This window comes from Dama dama, chromosome 23 (assembly GCF_033118175.1).
Source record: "Dama dama isolate Ldn47 chromosome 23, ASM3311817v1, whole genome shotgun sequence".
Taxonomy (NCBI): Eukaryota; Metazoa; Chordata; class Mammalia; order Artiodactyla; family Cervidae; genus Dama; species Dama dama.
Window position 1 is genome coordinate 61,427,534 of NC_083703.1, and position 14,999 is coordinate 61,442,532.

Here is a 14,999-nt window from a genome sequence, read left to right on the forward strand (position 1 = left end):
AGATGAAAAAATACATATGTATAATCCTCAGTCCAGATACACTCACAAAGCCAGCCTCAAGTGTTTTGACTTTTCTTCACCTCTTGAGTCCTGCCTCTTGTGTTTATCCATATTGTAGAGCTCTTTAATAATCTGGTTTGATTCAGGGTTAAGAACGGATGGGACCATGCCTTCTCCCAGCAACACTTCCTAGTTTTTTGTTTGCTTGTTTGTTTGCTTTAAAGTCCATGCTTTTGGTGAATATTAAGACTCAGTATACTCTGGCAGATTCTTAAGGTGTGACTCCCCTCTGATGCAATCGAGTACACCCCCATTATACCTCAGTACTGAACAGTCAGACTGGAGGTGCACTCTGAGAAATCCAGCAAGACCAGAACAGAAATCTACTGGGGGGATGTCCCTGGTGGTCCAGTGCCCTCCAGTGCAGGGGGTGAGGATTCAGTCCCTGGTTGGAGAGCTAAGATCCCTCATGCCTCATGGCCAAAAAACCAGAACATGAAAAACAGAAGCAACATTGTAACAAATTCAATAAAGACTTTAAAATGGTCCACATTTTAAAAAAAAAAATTATCTTTAAAAAATAATAGAAATGAAATCTACTTGGGCTCCAGAGCTCTTAATGCTTTGCTGCTATACTGTGTTGCCTTTTCCCCCCTTCTCTTAATTAGTGACTGGGATGTGCAATACTATACAAAAATGTTCTCAAGAAAAAGAAAAACACCCATAAGTGTAGTTCTCTAACATCCTTATCAATGGTAATTACATTTTTCTCTACAGGTGCACAAAGCAAATCCAATACGAAGATACCAGGGTGTGGAAGTCAAGTCCAGTGACCAGCCCCTGACGGTGCCCGTCTCACCCAAGTTCTCTACCCGATTCCAGTGCTAAACTTGGCTTTGAGCTACAGATACCATCTGGGAACCTAAGCTGCTTTTTCCATCAAACCAGGAGCCGTCTTTGTCATGGGGGCATAGAGAGAATCCATTTCTTCAGGCTTTTTCCTACCCGTGCCTGACAGAGCATGCCTGACAAGTTTGGACTCCCGATTTCATTGAGAGTTGTTTTCCTATGTTATCGTGGCTAATAATGAGACTCAACTCATGTATGTCTCAACCAGACTCTTTGGAACCATCAGTATGATGGTTGACCTTCAGTATGGACCTTAGTTCTGACTAGAATTTAAGCCTCTGTATCAGCGCAGTATAATTTCTATTGCCCTTATCCCACCTCTCTTTTTCTATTTTAATCATAAAATAAACATAGTTAAATACTGAGAGATTTAAGTCATGGATTAAATTGGAACGATCAGATTCTTGTCAGATTCTTTCCTCTTCTCTGTGCAAAATGAATTTAGAGTTAAGGAGCCCATCACTGTGAGTGGGGAAACCTCATGAACCGCCTGACGAGGAAAAGACTTGACTGACTGGAACCTCACAGTGGCCATCAGCCGGCTTCAGGCAGGGCTGCTGTTCAGACAGATTCTTCCCTTGTTGGTGCTGTAGATAATGGAATGCTGAGCAGTGCATGTGTTAAGTCTTCCAGTGACCTGAACTGGAATAAAAGTTTGTCTTTCCCCTCCTTCCCCACAGCCCCGATTTTTTTGTTATTTGATGTTTCTACATCTGTCAAGCCCCTTTAGAGGTCACATCTTATTGGGGAAGTGGGTACTGTGAGAGGAGAGTCCAGGAGCTTTTAAAAGCATAGGCTCGGTCCTTAAAGGAAAAGTGCTCTTTTCTGTCCTTTGTCAGAATCCTTCCATTGTTTGGTAACTCCCTCCTAGGAACAACTCTGGAAGCCTGTTATTCCTTCGAAACAGACTGTGCCTTCTTCAAATGTGTTTTTTCTCATATGAAATCTTTCTCATAAATCTTTCCTTGACCATCTGGTCTCATCCGGTAAGGATGATAACTTCCTCCTTTGTGCCTCCCAGATGTTTCTTAATGTATATATCTCTAGTAGAACAGGTAAACCACTGAGTTACTTGGGCTTGTTTACAAACTACTAGAGATGTAGATAACTAAAATTATGTTATTTCTTGAAGATAAAAATAAGGGTAATCGTATCTGTGGTCCTTGTATTCTGTTAGCACAGAATTTGCTAGGTTCATGTGAAATAGTTTGTTTTCTTTTAGACTTGATATCGTTTATAAACTCTTACTCTGTACCAGTCTTACTTCTGTGCCACGAGTTAAAGGCTGTATCCATATTCTGCCGAGGCCAGTCAGTCCTAGGCAGTATATACGATACTGGATCTATTTTATATTCCTTTTGTTGATTCATTTGGTGAGCATTATCTACAGTCCATTGCAGATTTAGTGATGGGCAACAAAGCGAGGTGGTGTGATTTGCAGATCCTTGGGTCTCCTGAAGGCCCACAGACTGATACGAAGTGCAGTTCTTTTACTCATTTCCTAGAGATATGTGGTGTATAGTTCTGTAACAACTTGTGTAGTTCATTTACGAAAGATTGATTTGATGCTAGTTATATATATGTTGGCATTGTTCTAGTCTCTGGGCATATAAGCAATGAACAGAAATAGAAGACCTTGACTTTATGGAGGTTACCTTTTAGAAGGGAGACAGACAATAAACAAGTAACTGTCCTCTTCTGTCAGGTGATAAATGTTTCTCTGACTGATTGCTGTGTGGAAAATAGACTGAGATGGGGATTTGGGGGCATGTGAGATTGGAAACGGGAAGGAGTGGAGGTTCTTGCTGTTGTCCAGATGAGAACTGGTAGTGGCTTGGGCTAGAGTGGTAGCAGTGGAGGTGATGAGAAATGGTTGGATTCTAAATGGATTTTCAAGCTGTAACTGACAAGACTTGCTTACTGATTGGACATGGAGAGGGTAGAGAAGGGCATTCAGGTATCCGCCTCAAACAGAGAGAGAGTTCTCCAGGCCTTGTGCTGTGAAAAATCCAGTTCTACCCCAGTCCTTGTATCTCTTGTGGATTCTCAGGGGGTGAGGAGGACGTTCATGTTTCTTGCCACCTTTCTGGTTTTTCTATCTCTAGTCATGTTGATCCCCTCTCTGTGTTTGTCCTTTTTGACTTTTCTCCTTCCCATGTATCAGCAGTTCTCTTAACAGTTTGCTATCATTCATATAGTACCATCTAAAATAATTTTTTCATATATTTGTCCATTTATTGTTTCAGTTTCAGATAGAAGAATAAATCTGGCCCTCAAGTTGAGAATTTTAGAGTGTTGTCAAGAATTGTGGACCTATGGGATCCTTCCACCCCGTTTGCTCCAGCCTGGATTACCCGCTCTGGACATACCCACATCAGGGTGGTAATGTGTAACAGTCTCTTAGACAGAACAAGGAGGGATTATATTACTTCAGAGAGAATAGCTTTTCAAATTAAGATGCCCTTGCTTCCCAGAATTTCTGGGTGGCTGTCTATCTCTTCTCAGCACAGCCCATCTAGTATTGAATCCTTTCTTTTGGACCACCTCACTTGACCTCTGCTTTTATTTTACAGAGAAATTCGAGTTCTATTTTTTCCTTCAGGACTTGTCCAAGAGGGAGCTTCACTTTTAATACTCAAGCTACCCTGGAATTTTCCTAAACAAAGAACTGGACCTCTAATAGAAATTTACTGAATTCTACTGAGAAATCTGGTGGCCATACTTGGCTTGGCAATTCTGTAAAACTCCTAGCACATGTGCACATGCAGATTATTGGAATTCCCACACTTTCTGGGAAGGACTCTTGTTTTCAGTGTTGTTTTGACTTGGTCATGGTTCCCCATTGCTAGTAGTTTTATGCTAATTAATACAAAATTATTGTTCACTCTTAATTTGATCATTTTGTTCTTGTGTAATTGCTTTATTGACATTTTGACTACCGTTTTATTCCTTATCAGTTCTTCTCCACAGAATTTTGTCCTTGGAAAGTGCAGCTTAAGTGGTAGACAGGCTTCAGTGGCATTTGCTCCAGCATTTAATGGAGATAAGTCTTATACACAAATAGTTGTCATACAAGATAGGATGTGACTGAGTAACAGGAGACAGAAAAAATGCTGCAGGAATTTAGAAATTCTTGTTTGAGGTGAGATTGCCATTCTTAAAGATGTCTCTTTTTTTTTAAGTAAAAATTACAAAAGTAGTACAGTCATCCCTCAGTATCCACAAGGGATTGGTTCCAGGGCCTGTGGATACCAAAATCCACAGGTGCTCAAGTCTCATATGAAGTGGGTGTAACTATGTACATCCTCCCATGTACTTGAAATCATCTCTAGATTACTTACAGGACCTAGTGCAATGTAAATGGTTGTGAATATAATGTAAATGGTATGTACAAAGTTGTCCTTGTACAGCAAATTCAAGTTTTGTTTTCTGGAACTTCTGGAATTCTTTTTTTCTTTTTTTTTTAATTTTTGATCTGTGGTTGGTTGAATCTGCAGATATGGAACCTGTAGATACAAAGGGCTGACTGTACTGCCTTTTGGAAACAAAATAGTACAAACTGTATAAAACCTGAAAGTCTCCCTTTGTGTCCCTCGTCCCATTCCCCGAGAGTTACCCATTATTAACAGTTGTGTATTCTTCCAGAATGTTTTTTGTATACACACATAGTCACAGAGCATTTTTTAAATAATAAGATGATAGCATTATGCATTTGCCTTTAATTTATTCTTTGAAGGTTATATTTCACGTTATTCAAAATTTGAAAGTTGCAAAGGTATTTAGTTCCCCACTCCAGGTATAGTTGGTGCTGCCAGGTTTGTTCCCTTGCAGAGATGGCTTCAGCATGGATGTATTCCTACCTGCTCTCTCTTATTTTTCCACACTTAGTGTCATAATTTACACTCTGCACCTTGCTCTTTTCATATGTATTTTGCATTGGGTGATATGACTTAGGTGCTACCTAAGTCATTGTGATAGCTTTCTCCCTGGAGAAAGTATGAACTCTGTTAGGAGAATCTAGTGATGTGGAGGCAGACCTGGAGTGGGGTCTAGTTCTGTGTGACATCCTGGCCAAGTGACCTGAGATCCCAAGGGCTCGAGGTCAGGTCAGCAACACCTAGCCTTTTAGCTCCTCTTGGCTTCTCTGAAACCTTGAGGGCTTATTGGCCTGAGTATCTGGTTAAACCTGTGTATCCTCTCCGGTAAATTTTGATGCGCTTCCTTTTCAGTTCCCTTCTGAATCTTGTCTGCTGGGGAAGTTCCTCATTGCTGAGAGTAGCAGTTAAAAAAGCTGTCAGCCACGTGGCTGGGTTCCTATTTCTGCACAGGCAGGCTGAGTAACAACTTGGTGGTGTGGATCCAGGTAGAAACTGGCCAGCATTCTGAATCTGCCTTGCAGCCTGCTGGGATGCTCAGTTTAGACAACATATAAAGTTTCCTGGATACAGGACAAACCCAGGCCTATGGAAAGAGCAGGAAGGTTAAAGTGTATGGTACTTTGAGCAGTGACGAAGGTGTAACCAGGGAGCTGACATGTTTGCTCCAATGCCAAGAATTCCAGGACAATTTGTTATTCAACTGAAGCCTGTGTAGTTGCTACAAAAAAGAAGCCTGGGGACATACCTTTTCCTTGTTTTTGTCTTCCTGCATACCCATTCTATTCTCTAGTGCTGTGGTGAAGCTTGCTGACATCAAAAATAATGTCTGATGCTGTTTGCTATTCTCTTTCTTGCAAGAGAATAAGAGGCAGAGCTCTGGTCAAAACATGGCTCTTACATGCTGAAGGTATCAGCTTCCTGAAAGGGCTTGACAAATGCTAACATACTCTAAGAAATCATGGTTGGAGGGGCTTAGGAAAATCCTAGGTTTTATCAGGAATTATTTTGCCAGATTAAGCCCAGCCTGAGGGCATCAATTACCTTCTTTCTTTTTCTTAAAATTTTATTAAATAGAAGGGAAATAAAAATTTGGCCTGTCTCATCTGCCAAAACCCAAGTAGTTACGGGACTAGTATCCCAGAACCTCACAGGCAGGTGTGTGAACGGGCTAAGAATTGTTCATCAGCTTGTTTCAGCACCGGTTGTATTCTGGAGAAGGAAATGGCAACTCACTCCAGTATTTTTGCCTGGAGAATTCCATGGACAGAGGAGCCTGGCAGGCTACAGTCTATGGGGTCGCAAGAGTCGGACATGACTAAGTGACTAAGCACACACACACAGTATTCTCAGGGCTTCTTTGGGAGCCAAGGTGGGTGTTTTTCAGTGGGTCAAATATTATATAGTCAGTGGTTATAAACTGTTATTTGAAAAGCATTTTGGGGCAGCATTATCAAGTTTGCTGGTAAGGAGCGATGAAAAGTCTGAGTCTGACCTGATGCTGACATACTCCACTCACAGTGTTCCAGCATACTCTCTTACATACTCCTTGAATTTGCTCTATGCAAAAATCTCAACTGGATTTTGCAGTCTTTTTGTTTTTAAAATTGGGATTTATTGTTAATTATGTGCAATTCAGAAAATACCTGGTAATGGCAGGAGAAAAGAATTCATGGTCCCATCACCCATGTTGAACACTGGTGTTTCTATGTATAATCTTCTCTTATAAAAATTTTTTTCTACATTGTAGGGGTTTTCTGTTTATATGTTATTTTTTGTATTCCGATTTTTTTTTCAGAGTAGTAACTCAAATATTTTTCCTGTATTACTGCATACTCTATAAATACCAATTATAATAGCAACATGCTGTTCCATTGTCTTGAGTTTACTTCTCCCCATTGAAAATGTTTGTTTTGCAAAAGATTTTTCTAGGCTATAAGACAGATTTCTTTGTCCCCCTAATGTATTATATCTATCTCTAAAATTTAAATGGCTGTTTCAAATCATTTAGTCAATCTTTGTAATTAAAATGTTCAAAGGAAATGTAAGTCCCTCCTGAAATCATAGTTAATGACATCATTCTGGCATACACGTTTGCAAATTGGAAAGCTTTTGGCTGACATGTCAATGTTACTGGCACTGGTGCCCAGTGAAAAAGTTTATTGGCTCTTAGCAAAGCCTTTATCAAGAGAATTCTAGTTATGCTATTTTAAAGTTTTGGAACTCTGTGTCTTAAGACAGATTTACCCAGTAGATTGTCTCAAAGCTGTTGAGATTTGTCTTCGGACCGCTTTTGTCTTTCTTAACTAGCTGGGCTATGATGGTGTCTTTTGGGAAGAGTAGAGGCAGGAATATAATCTCTCTTCTGGCACAGACACAGTGGGTGACCTTTAAAGAGGCACTCCACTTTTCTGGACCTCAGTTTCCACATCACTTCAGTTTCCATATCGTCAAAGAGGAGATTGAATTAGAAAGATAAATAAGGTTCTTCCCAGCTTGAATATTTTCAGATTTTTTTCCTAGGCAATTTGTTTTAATCATATTAGCCCTGCTTTCACATTTATATTTTTCTATAGTCAGCTGCTCAGTCACTGCAAGAGGGCTCTTCTAGCAAGCTCCCTGCCCCTAGATTTCCATTTGAACTTCAGTGAAGTATGTTGGAGACCAGTGCACTAACTCGTTGAGGACTTTCCAACGGTTGTTCTGGAAGCGGAAATCTAGCCCAGATCACTCCAGGGGACTAATCTCTGAATAATGTCCTCTGACACACACACATATTTTCTGATGTTTCTCTTGACCTTGGAACTGGTTAGAGACAGCACAGAATGCTCAATGAATTCTAACAGACTACAACAAGGAAGTCCCTCCTACCCTTGGCTTTTCCAAGATGTAAGGTTCTTTAATTGTTAGAGGTAGTTTAAGGATATCACCTTGCCTTGCTGCTCTGCTATTTCTCTCTGCTGCAATTCAGTTTTTATAATGTTTGTGATCAAAGGGACCTTGGATGGATTTGAGATAATTGTCACAGAGTTCTGGAGGAGTACAAAATTGTTTAGTGGAGTGAACCTCAGATTGGGAATTGGGAGAGCAGCTTCTGGTTTTGTGGTCTTGAGCATGTCATTTGCATTTTGTGGGTCTTAATTCTCCATCTTAGAAGTTTAAAACAGCGTTTCTAGAAAGGACCTTTTCTCCAGCTGCATGAATGAGAATTTGCTCCTGGCTTGAAAATGACCAGAAAGCACTCTGGGCCGTCATGGTGACTGGCACATTGGGCACTTATTCATCCCTGTGTTGGCCAGCGTGATTCAGTGTGACCCTGCTTGAGTTGTATATTCAATATTAATTGTCAGTATGTGTCACCAGAGGCCCCTGCAGTTTACCAAAAGCCAGCAGACTGATAGGACAGGGCCAGCAGCTACTAGTCAGCCATAAGCAAGAGAGGCAAGGAAATTTAGTTGAGCTTGTAGAATCTCATTCTCACTGGTCTGGAGGTTGATGTCTACACTGTAACCTCCTTGACTCTTATTTGCACATTAGCCATTTTCTCTCTCGTAATTTGTTACTACGATTATAGAAAACTAATCCGTGAGGCAACATAGCAGGTAGGAGTTGGGAGGGGTTGTCAGTATCTTCCCACCTTCACTAAACAACTTTTTGTGCATCTCCCAAGCTGTACTGACCACAGGGTCTTAGTGTTTGTGTCTTCCTCACACACATACCAAGACACTCCTACTCCTCCCATTTCCCCCAGGAAAATGGGTAGGAATTGGCAGGCTTGAAAGCTCAGCCACTAGAGTTAGGGAACTTTTCTCTAGGGCGGTGGTCCTCAGGCTGGCCTGGAGATCAGCAGATCAGCATCACTGGTACTAGAAATGCAAATTCTCCAGCCCCCTGATTTAGATATTATGGACATGGAACCCAGCACTGTGTTTTAACAAGCCCTGCAGAGAGCTGTGAGGTACCCCCAAGGGTGAGGACCACTGTGTTCAGGAGGTGTTGTCCTAGTGGACAACAGGACTCCCAACTCAGTGCTCCCTATGAATCAGGAAATCTGCAGCCATTCTCTCCTGTGACCCTCAGTATCCAGGCCAAACCTAGAGCCCATGTGGACAGCAGGAACATGCCTCCCCTCTGAGCTCCCTGGAGGGTCACATTTGTGCAGCCTGTTCATGCTACCCGGAAGAGCTGCTGAGTTTAAGTGTTTATCTCCTTAGCCAAGGCTCCATTACCAGAATAAAGATGGAAGGAAGAATGCTTTTCCATATGTCCTTCCAACAAGTCATAAGACAGATGAGGAAAACTGAGGCTCCGAGTTTAAGTTACTATCCCAAAGTCACACTGCTGGTAAGTGGCAGAGTCAGAATTTGGACCCAGGTCTGTGCCCTCAAGTGCCCTTTGCACCACACCAGTTACATCCCATGAGAGGATGGATGGACATTTTCAGGAGCTCCTGGAGGACAGGGCCTAGCTCTTTTGGGACCCGAGTGACACTTGATCAAAGAGCCCCATGGGTAAAGAAGAGATTGTTTCTGTCACCCACCATGGCCAGCAACTGAGGACTTTGGAGCAAGCTTGTGGGCTGGAGCCCTCACTGAACTCTTGATGTTGCTTGTGGGAACCTCCTGCTATGCTTCCCAGAGGCTGGGAGCAGGCGGGGTTCTCTCTCCTCAGTTTCACCCAGCAGGCGTCTCCTCAGACCAAGCCGGATGCTTACGTTCCTGTTCGGGATGCGGCAGCTGCCAGTCAATTAAATCACAAGCTTCAGCAGGCCTGAATGATAGCCAGCGTGGTCTAAGTGCCAAGTGAGTGCAGCCAGAAGGTGCTTTGTCCCAGCCCACTCCTCATCCTTTATTTGAAACCCCCATTACCGTCCCAGATGGGACCCTCTTCTCCCGGCAGCCTCTCAGAGTTCGTCACACACCCCCCGGCTCATGTGGTAACCCAGTTCAGCAGATGGGCCTGGAGAGTTATAAATAGCTCAGGGGTAGGCCAGGAAGCCGACCGGTGCACCAGGACAGAACTTGCATTCCCCGCTTTTGGAGCCATTTCCTGGGATCGTGTGCTGGGAGTGACTCCTGCAGATAAACTCCGATGCCTCTCCTCTCCAGGGTCTGCACTCTGCCCTTGAGTCTTGCTTCTGTGTTTGTGTTTGTCCCCCACCCCCACGGGCTGTGTCTTTGGAAGGCGGTGCTTCCAAGTCTGCTCCTGGGACATTTCCTGTTCTTGGAACAGCTGCACCAGCCTGGGGTACCCTCCTGCTACATGATCCTATAGGGAGGTATCCAGTGGCCACGGGCAGTTTTCAGATGACCTTGTTCCTCTGACGTCATTAGATGGCTATTTTTGGCTTTGCTGTTTGTGCTGTAGAGAAGTTGGGCTAGGATAGGCGAGAGGGAGAAAGCATGAAAGAGGGGTCGGTCTCGTTTTCTCATTGTCCCAGGGCCCTACCAAAGTAGGAGCATTTATTCTTCAGCATTCACAGAGCACCTACTGAATGTCAGGCCCCGCAGCTACGAAGTTGTGACATAATCTAAGTATTCTTCACTCGGCCACAAATTCATTGTTCAGCAGGCGTTTACTTGGTGGTGTGCAACAGTGATGATGGGCGAGGGCTCTGAGCCTGAAGGCTTGGGTTTGAATTCTAGTCCCAGTGGAATCCCACATCTGAAAACTTGGGCAAGTTACTCCTCCTCTGTGACTCAGTTTCCTCTTGGAAACAGGACTGATAATAGTATCTACTCATAACGTTACCATGAAGATTAGAAGAGTTCATATCTGCATCTGACCCAGGGTGAATGCACAATAAATATTAGGGGCTATTATTATTAACAGCAGAAGCACCACTCTTTGTACTGAGTCCTTGGGATGTAAGGTTGACTGACCTGGTCCTGATCTGTTCTGAGCTGGCACCTGACCCCTAGAGCCCCAGGTACTTGGCAGTGCACACAGTCAATACAAGTCAGAAGGGAACACCTCCTGTGTGCACTGCCAGACCCTAGCTTGTGGGAGCATTCCAGGGAAACAGGTGAAGTTCTTGCCCTGGGAGATTCTCAGAGCAGTGGTTTTTAACTCTGACAGCACATCGGAATCTTCTAGGCAGGTTTGAAAAATAACACTCTGAGCCCCACCTCCAAGTGTGCTGCTTCAATGGTTTGAGCTCAGAGGGGCTCAGACTTTAGAAGTCATGAAAGTTCTCCAGACTTTCCCATGCGCATCAGGGTTGAGAACACAGCCCAGGCTAAAAGGTTGTGTGTCCTGGGAGTACCCTGCTGACTACCTCAGGACTGCCTCAAAGTTGGCCCTCTGACTCGTGGGTTCTCAAATTTCAGGAGTGCATGAACCCCCCCATGAAATGCTGGTTATAAAGGCAGATTCCTGGGGCCCCATTGAAGAAGGCTTCATTTTAAACAAACTCTGGGGCCTAGGCACTGAGAAAGACTGCCACAGCCATACCTTCAGCTGAGAAGTCACTTGTGGTCATCAGTACCAAAAGCTACCTCTGAGACCCCACGGTGTTTCATATCTCATGTGTAGCTCTAACCATTTTCTGTCTTGAATTGTAGAAATCTGTATCTATATTGATATCTTGAATTTATCACCTAAGCGTTATAAATAGTCATTTCAAAAATGTCTCAAAATCCAGACAAAACATAAAAATAATCTCTCCTCCCACACCTGCATGTATATATGCATACATATCCCCCCAAATATTTTTAGCAACAAAAAGAATCCACTTCATGAAGAATTTTGCAGTCTTTTTTTCCCCCAAAGAATGCACTATATGGTGATTCTAGAGCTTTTCCTCACCTTCATCTCTGTGTCCCCAAAGTGATCAATTTAGTTCTTGCCAGAGTAGAGCTTCCCTAGTAGCTCAGATGGTAAAGAATCTGCCTACAATGCAGGAGACCTGGATTCCATTCTTGGGTCAGGAAGACCCCCTGGAGGAGGGCATGACAACCCACTCCACTATTCTTGCCCTGGAGTATCCTACGGACAGAGGAGTCTGTGGGGCTAAGGTCCATGGGGTCTCAAAGAGTCTAACAGGACTGAGTGACTAACACTTTCAGAGTAGAGCACTTAGTAATAATCTTGGCAATAAAACTCAACAGTTCTGGGTTGAGCAGTGAGTGTCATTTAAACTTCCAGGAAATCTGCATCTAGTTGGTCACACAGAATGTCCATAGACCTCTGCTTACCCTCCTGGGAGGAAAGGACTGGGTCTGCAGTAAGGACAGCGGCCTTACCAGGACTGTCCTGGGGCTGAGAGGTACTGCCAAAGCCCCAGGCTCAGGGACCCTAGATGGGAGAGGGCAGAAGAAAACAGCCCTTAGATGCTCCCATATCAGGACTGGAGGGAAAGTCGTGAGGAGAGTTGGCTGCTCTCTTTGGAGTCAGTAACGTCGTTGCTCAACTCCCTGGATTTTCCATCACAGCCGAGCAGGCAGAGGGTCAGGCCGGGAAATGTCTCCTCTGAGCCGGTCCTTTTAAAGCCTCTTGGCTAAATCTGTTTCCTCCAGGAGCCAGGGAAGCAGTGCCCGAGTGGAGTTAACTCCTCCATGCCCAAGGAATTCTCCCAGGGATGGTTGAGCCTGGGAGCCTAGGCTTCTGGAATTCAGAGCCTTCCAGGGCAAGAGGCCTAAGGAGCCGTGAACTCTGGCTGGAGAAACCTTCTCTCTGGCCTTGTTAAATCCAACAGGCATAATTGCATCCTCCTGACCTTAATTCCCCTGGCGGGTTTAATTGGCCCTGGCATTACCCCACTTCCTGTCCTGCCGCTGTAGAGGCGGGGGCGGGGGGGGGGCGTGGCTGCACAGCTGGTGCAGGGTGGGAAAGCCCCTTCTTAAGGGTGGGCAGGGGCCCTGGCAGCCCCCAGGCGGGTGGAGGAGGTTCCCCCATGCCCCACCCCTGTGCCTCCCAGGGAGCAGCTGGCCAAGCTGAGCTCAGCCCCGGCATGCGGACGGGCGAGCAAGCTGCAGGCAACCCTGTGGATCCAGAAGCAGGCCAGGCTCTCGGCTCACTTAGGAGCGAGTGCCGAGAACCCTGCAGGGACAGATGAGCCTCCACCTGGGGTGTCCATGTGATGGAGACCCCACAGTGCAGCAGGCACTGGGCCAACCACTCTAACTCCACGTGCTCACTGAATGCTCCCAGCCATCCCTGGGAGAGAAGCAATGGGACAGAGTAGTTAGGAGGTGGGCATTGTGTTAGGTGGTTCAAACCCAACTCCGTGACTTTGCCCTGTGACTCAGTTTTTCTGTCACATCTGTGAAATGGGGATGAAACAGCTGATGTTTATATAGCACTTAATTACCCATGCGCTGTTCTAATGCTTTATGTACATACTTCCCTGTGATGAAGGGGCTCATCCTATAAATGAAAGACAAGAGAAGGCATTTGCCCAAGATTTATGGTCATTAATCTGAGAGCGTCACTGCCCAAGCTCCTCAGCCACTGCTCAGCAGGACTGTGGTAAGGATAGAATGAGGACGGGGCCTGGCCCACTTGGTAAGAGTTATTATTTGGGAATCATAACAGTAACAAATGTAGCAATGAAAGCCCCTTATGTTGTCCCAGCCTGGATTTTGGTCTCAAAAGGTGGCTGTGGATGTGAATCTGGGTGATTTGAAGTTATTCAATAGCTGTGACTCTAGGGACAAACCTCTTACCCTCTCTCAGCATCAGTTTCCACATCGTTAAGAGAGTCTAGCACTTGGGCCCTAGAGCCCCTTGTGAAGATCCAACAAACTGAGCAAAGCCCCTGGCAGAGCCCTTAGTGGCCCTTCATGGGCACTCACTCAATAAATGATCAGTACTGATAACCACAGTCATAACGAGAAGACATCAGCAAGGGCCATCATGATGGAGTAATCCCACAAACGTGGTCCAGAGCCTTGGACTCAGTCACTCAACAGGCACCGATTGGCAAGTGCATTTTGTGCCAGGGACACGTGTGAGCATCATACAGCCCCTGCCCTCGGGCTCTCGGACAGTCATTGGTGGGATCAGCCTGGAACTGAAGGAACCAGAGGAGGGAGTCCAACATTTCGAGCTAAACCAGAACATGCTGTGGGGACAACCAAGTAGAGGGCCAGGGGTCCATATTGTAGGCACAGACAAGAAGATTTCAACCTTCAGAATGTTAGGAGGCCCATAAAACCAGTACCCAGCAGGGAGCCAGGGTGAGACACAGTCTGGGAAATTTTAGGCAAGAAAGAGAACTCAGCCATAAAGCAGCACATTTCCGGCCCAGCTCCTGTCCTTGCAGAGTGACTTTTGGCAAGTTACTCTTTTGATTCTGCCGTCTTCACCAAGAAGACAGGTTGAGATCCTTCACAGTTATTATCAAGGTGATGTTTTAAGACAGTATGGATCGGAGAAGGAAATGGCAACCCACTCTAGTATTCTTGCCTGGAAATTCCATGGATGGAGGAGCCTGGTGGGCTAAAGTCCATGGGGTCACAAAGAGTCAGACACGGCTTAGTGACTAAACAGCAACAAGTATTTGTGCAGATGAAATCACCAGCTACAAGTTTTGACCGGCTCAATGATAAAATGTGTTCCTCCATATTATGTTCTACCTTCTAAGTCTAAAGCTATAATAAATTTTAGTATGCTTATAGGAAATTTTTCTTCCATTAAAAAGAATGGCTTACTGTGGGTTAAGTCCCCAATGCAGGGGTGCAGATTTGATCCCTGGTCAGGGAGCCAAGACCCCTCAATGCCTCATGGCCAAATAACCAAAACATAAAACTGAAGCAATATTGTAACAAATGCAGGAATGACTTTAAAAATGATTGACATTAAATAAATAAATAAAAGTACATTAAACAAACAAACAAAAAAGACAGTATGGATAAAGCTAATAGGCACTCGAAAAATGGGAGCTCCTGTCTTTTCAGGGAGCCTGGGTTCAGATCCTAGCTCAGCCCCTTTCAACCCTGATGGCTCTGGGTCAGCTGCTTGACTTCTCTGTGCTTCAGTTCCACCATCTGTAATGGTACCTACCTCAATGGGTTGTGCCGAAGATCACGTGAGTGAGTCTACACAGGAGCCCTTGGAACAAGGGCCAACACACATGGCGAGTACTCTATAGGTGCTAGTATTTTTGCTTCCTACAAGAGGCAGGCTGTCAGCTAGGAAGGAGAGAAATGGAAGAGGGGAGGCCAGGTCAGAAGAGGAGGACAGGCTGAATAAAAGGCAGCAAGTTGGGGAAGA

At 44.6% G+C, this 14,999-nt stretch overlaps 1 protein-coding gene across 5 annotated transcripts in view; it reads left to right on the plus strand.

Moving 5' to 3' along the window:
• Positions 1-6,646, plus strand: part of TPX2 (TPX2 microtubule nucleation factor) — a 52,332-nt gene extending 45,686 nt beyond the window's left edge. For all 5 annotated transcript variants that reach the window (XM_061127014.1, XM_061127016.1, XM_061127012.1 and 2 more), the window contains one exon: positions 778-6,646. In XM_061127014.1, the coding sequence (XP_060982997.1) occupies positions 778-888 (111 nt within the window). In that variant the 3' untranslated portion in view covers positions 889-6,646. The remainder of the gene's footprint in view (positions 1-777) is intronic.
• Positions 6,647-14,999: the final 8,353 nt, after the last annotated feature.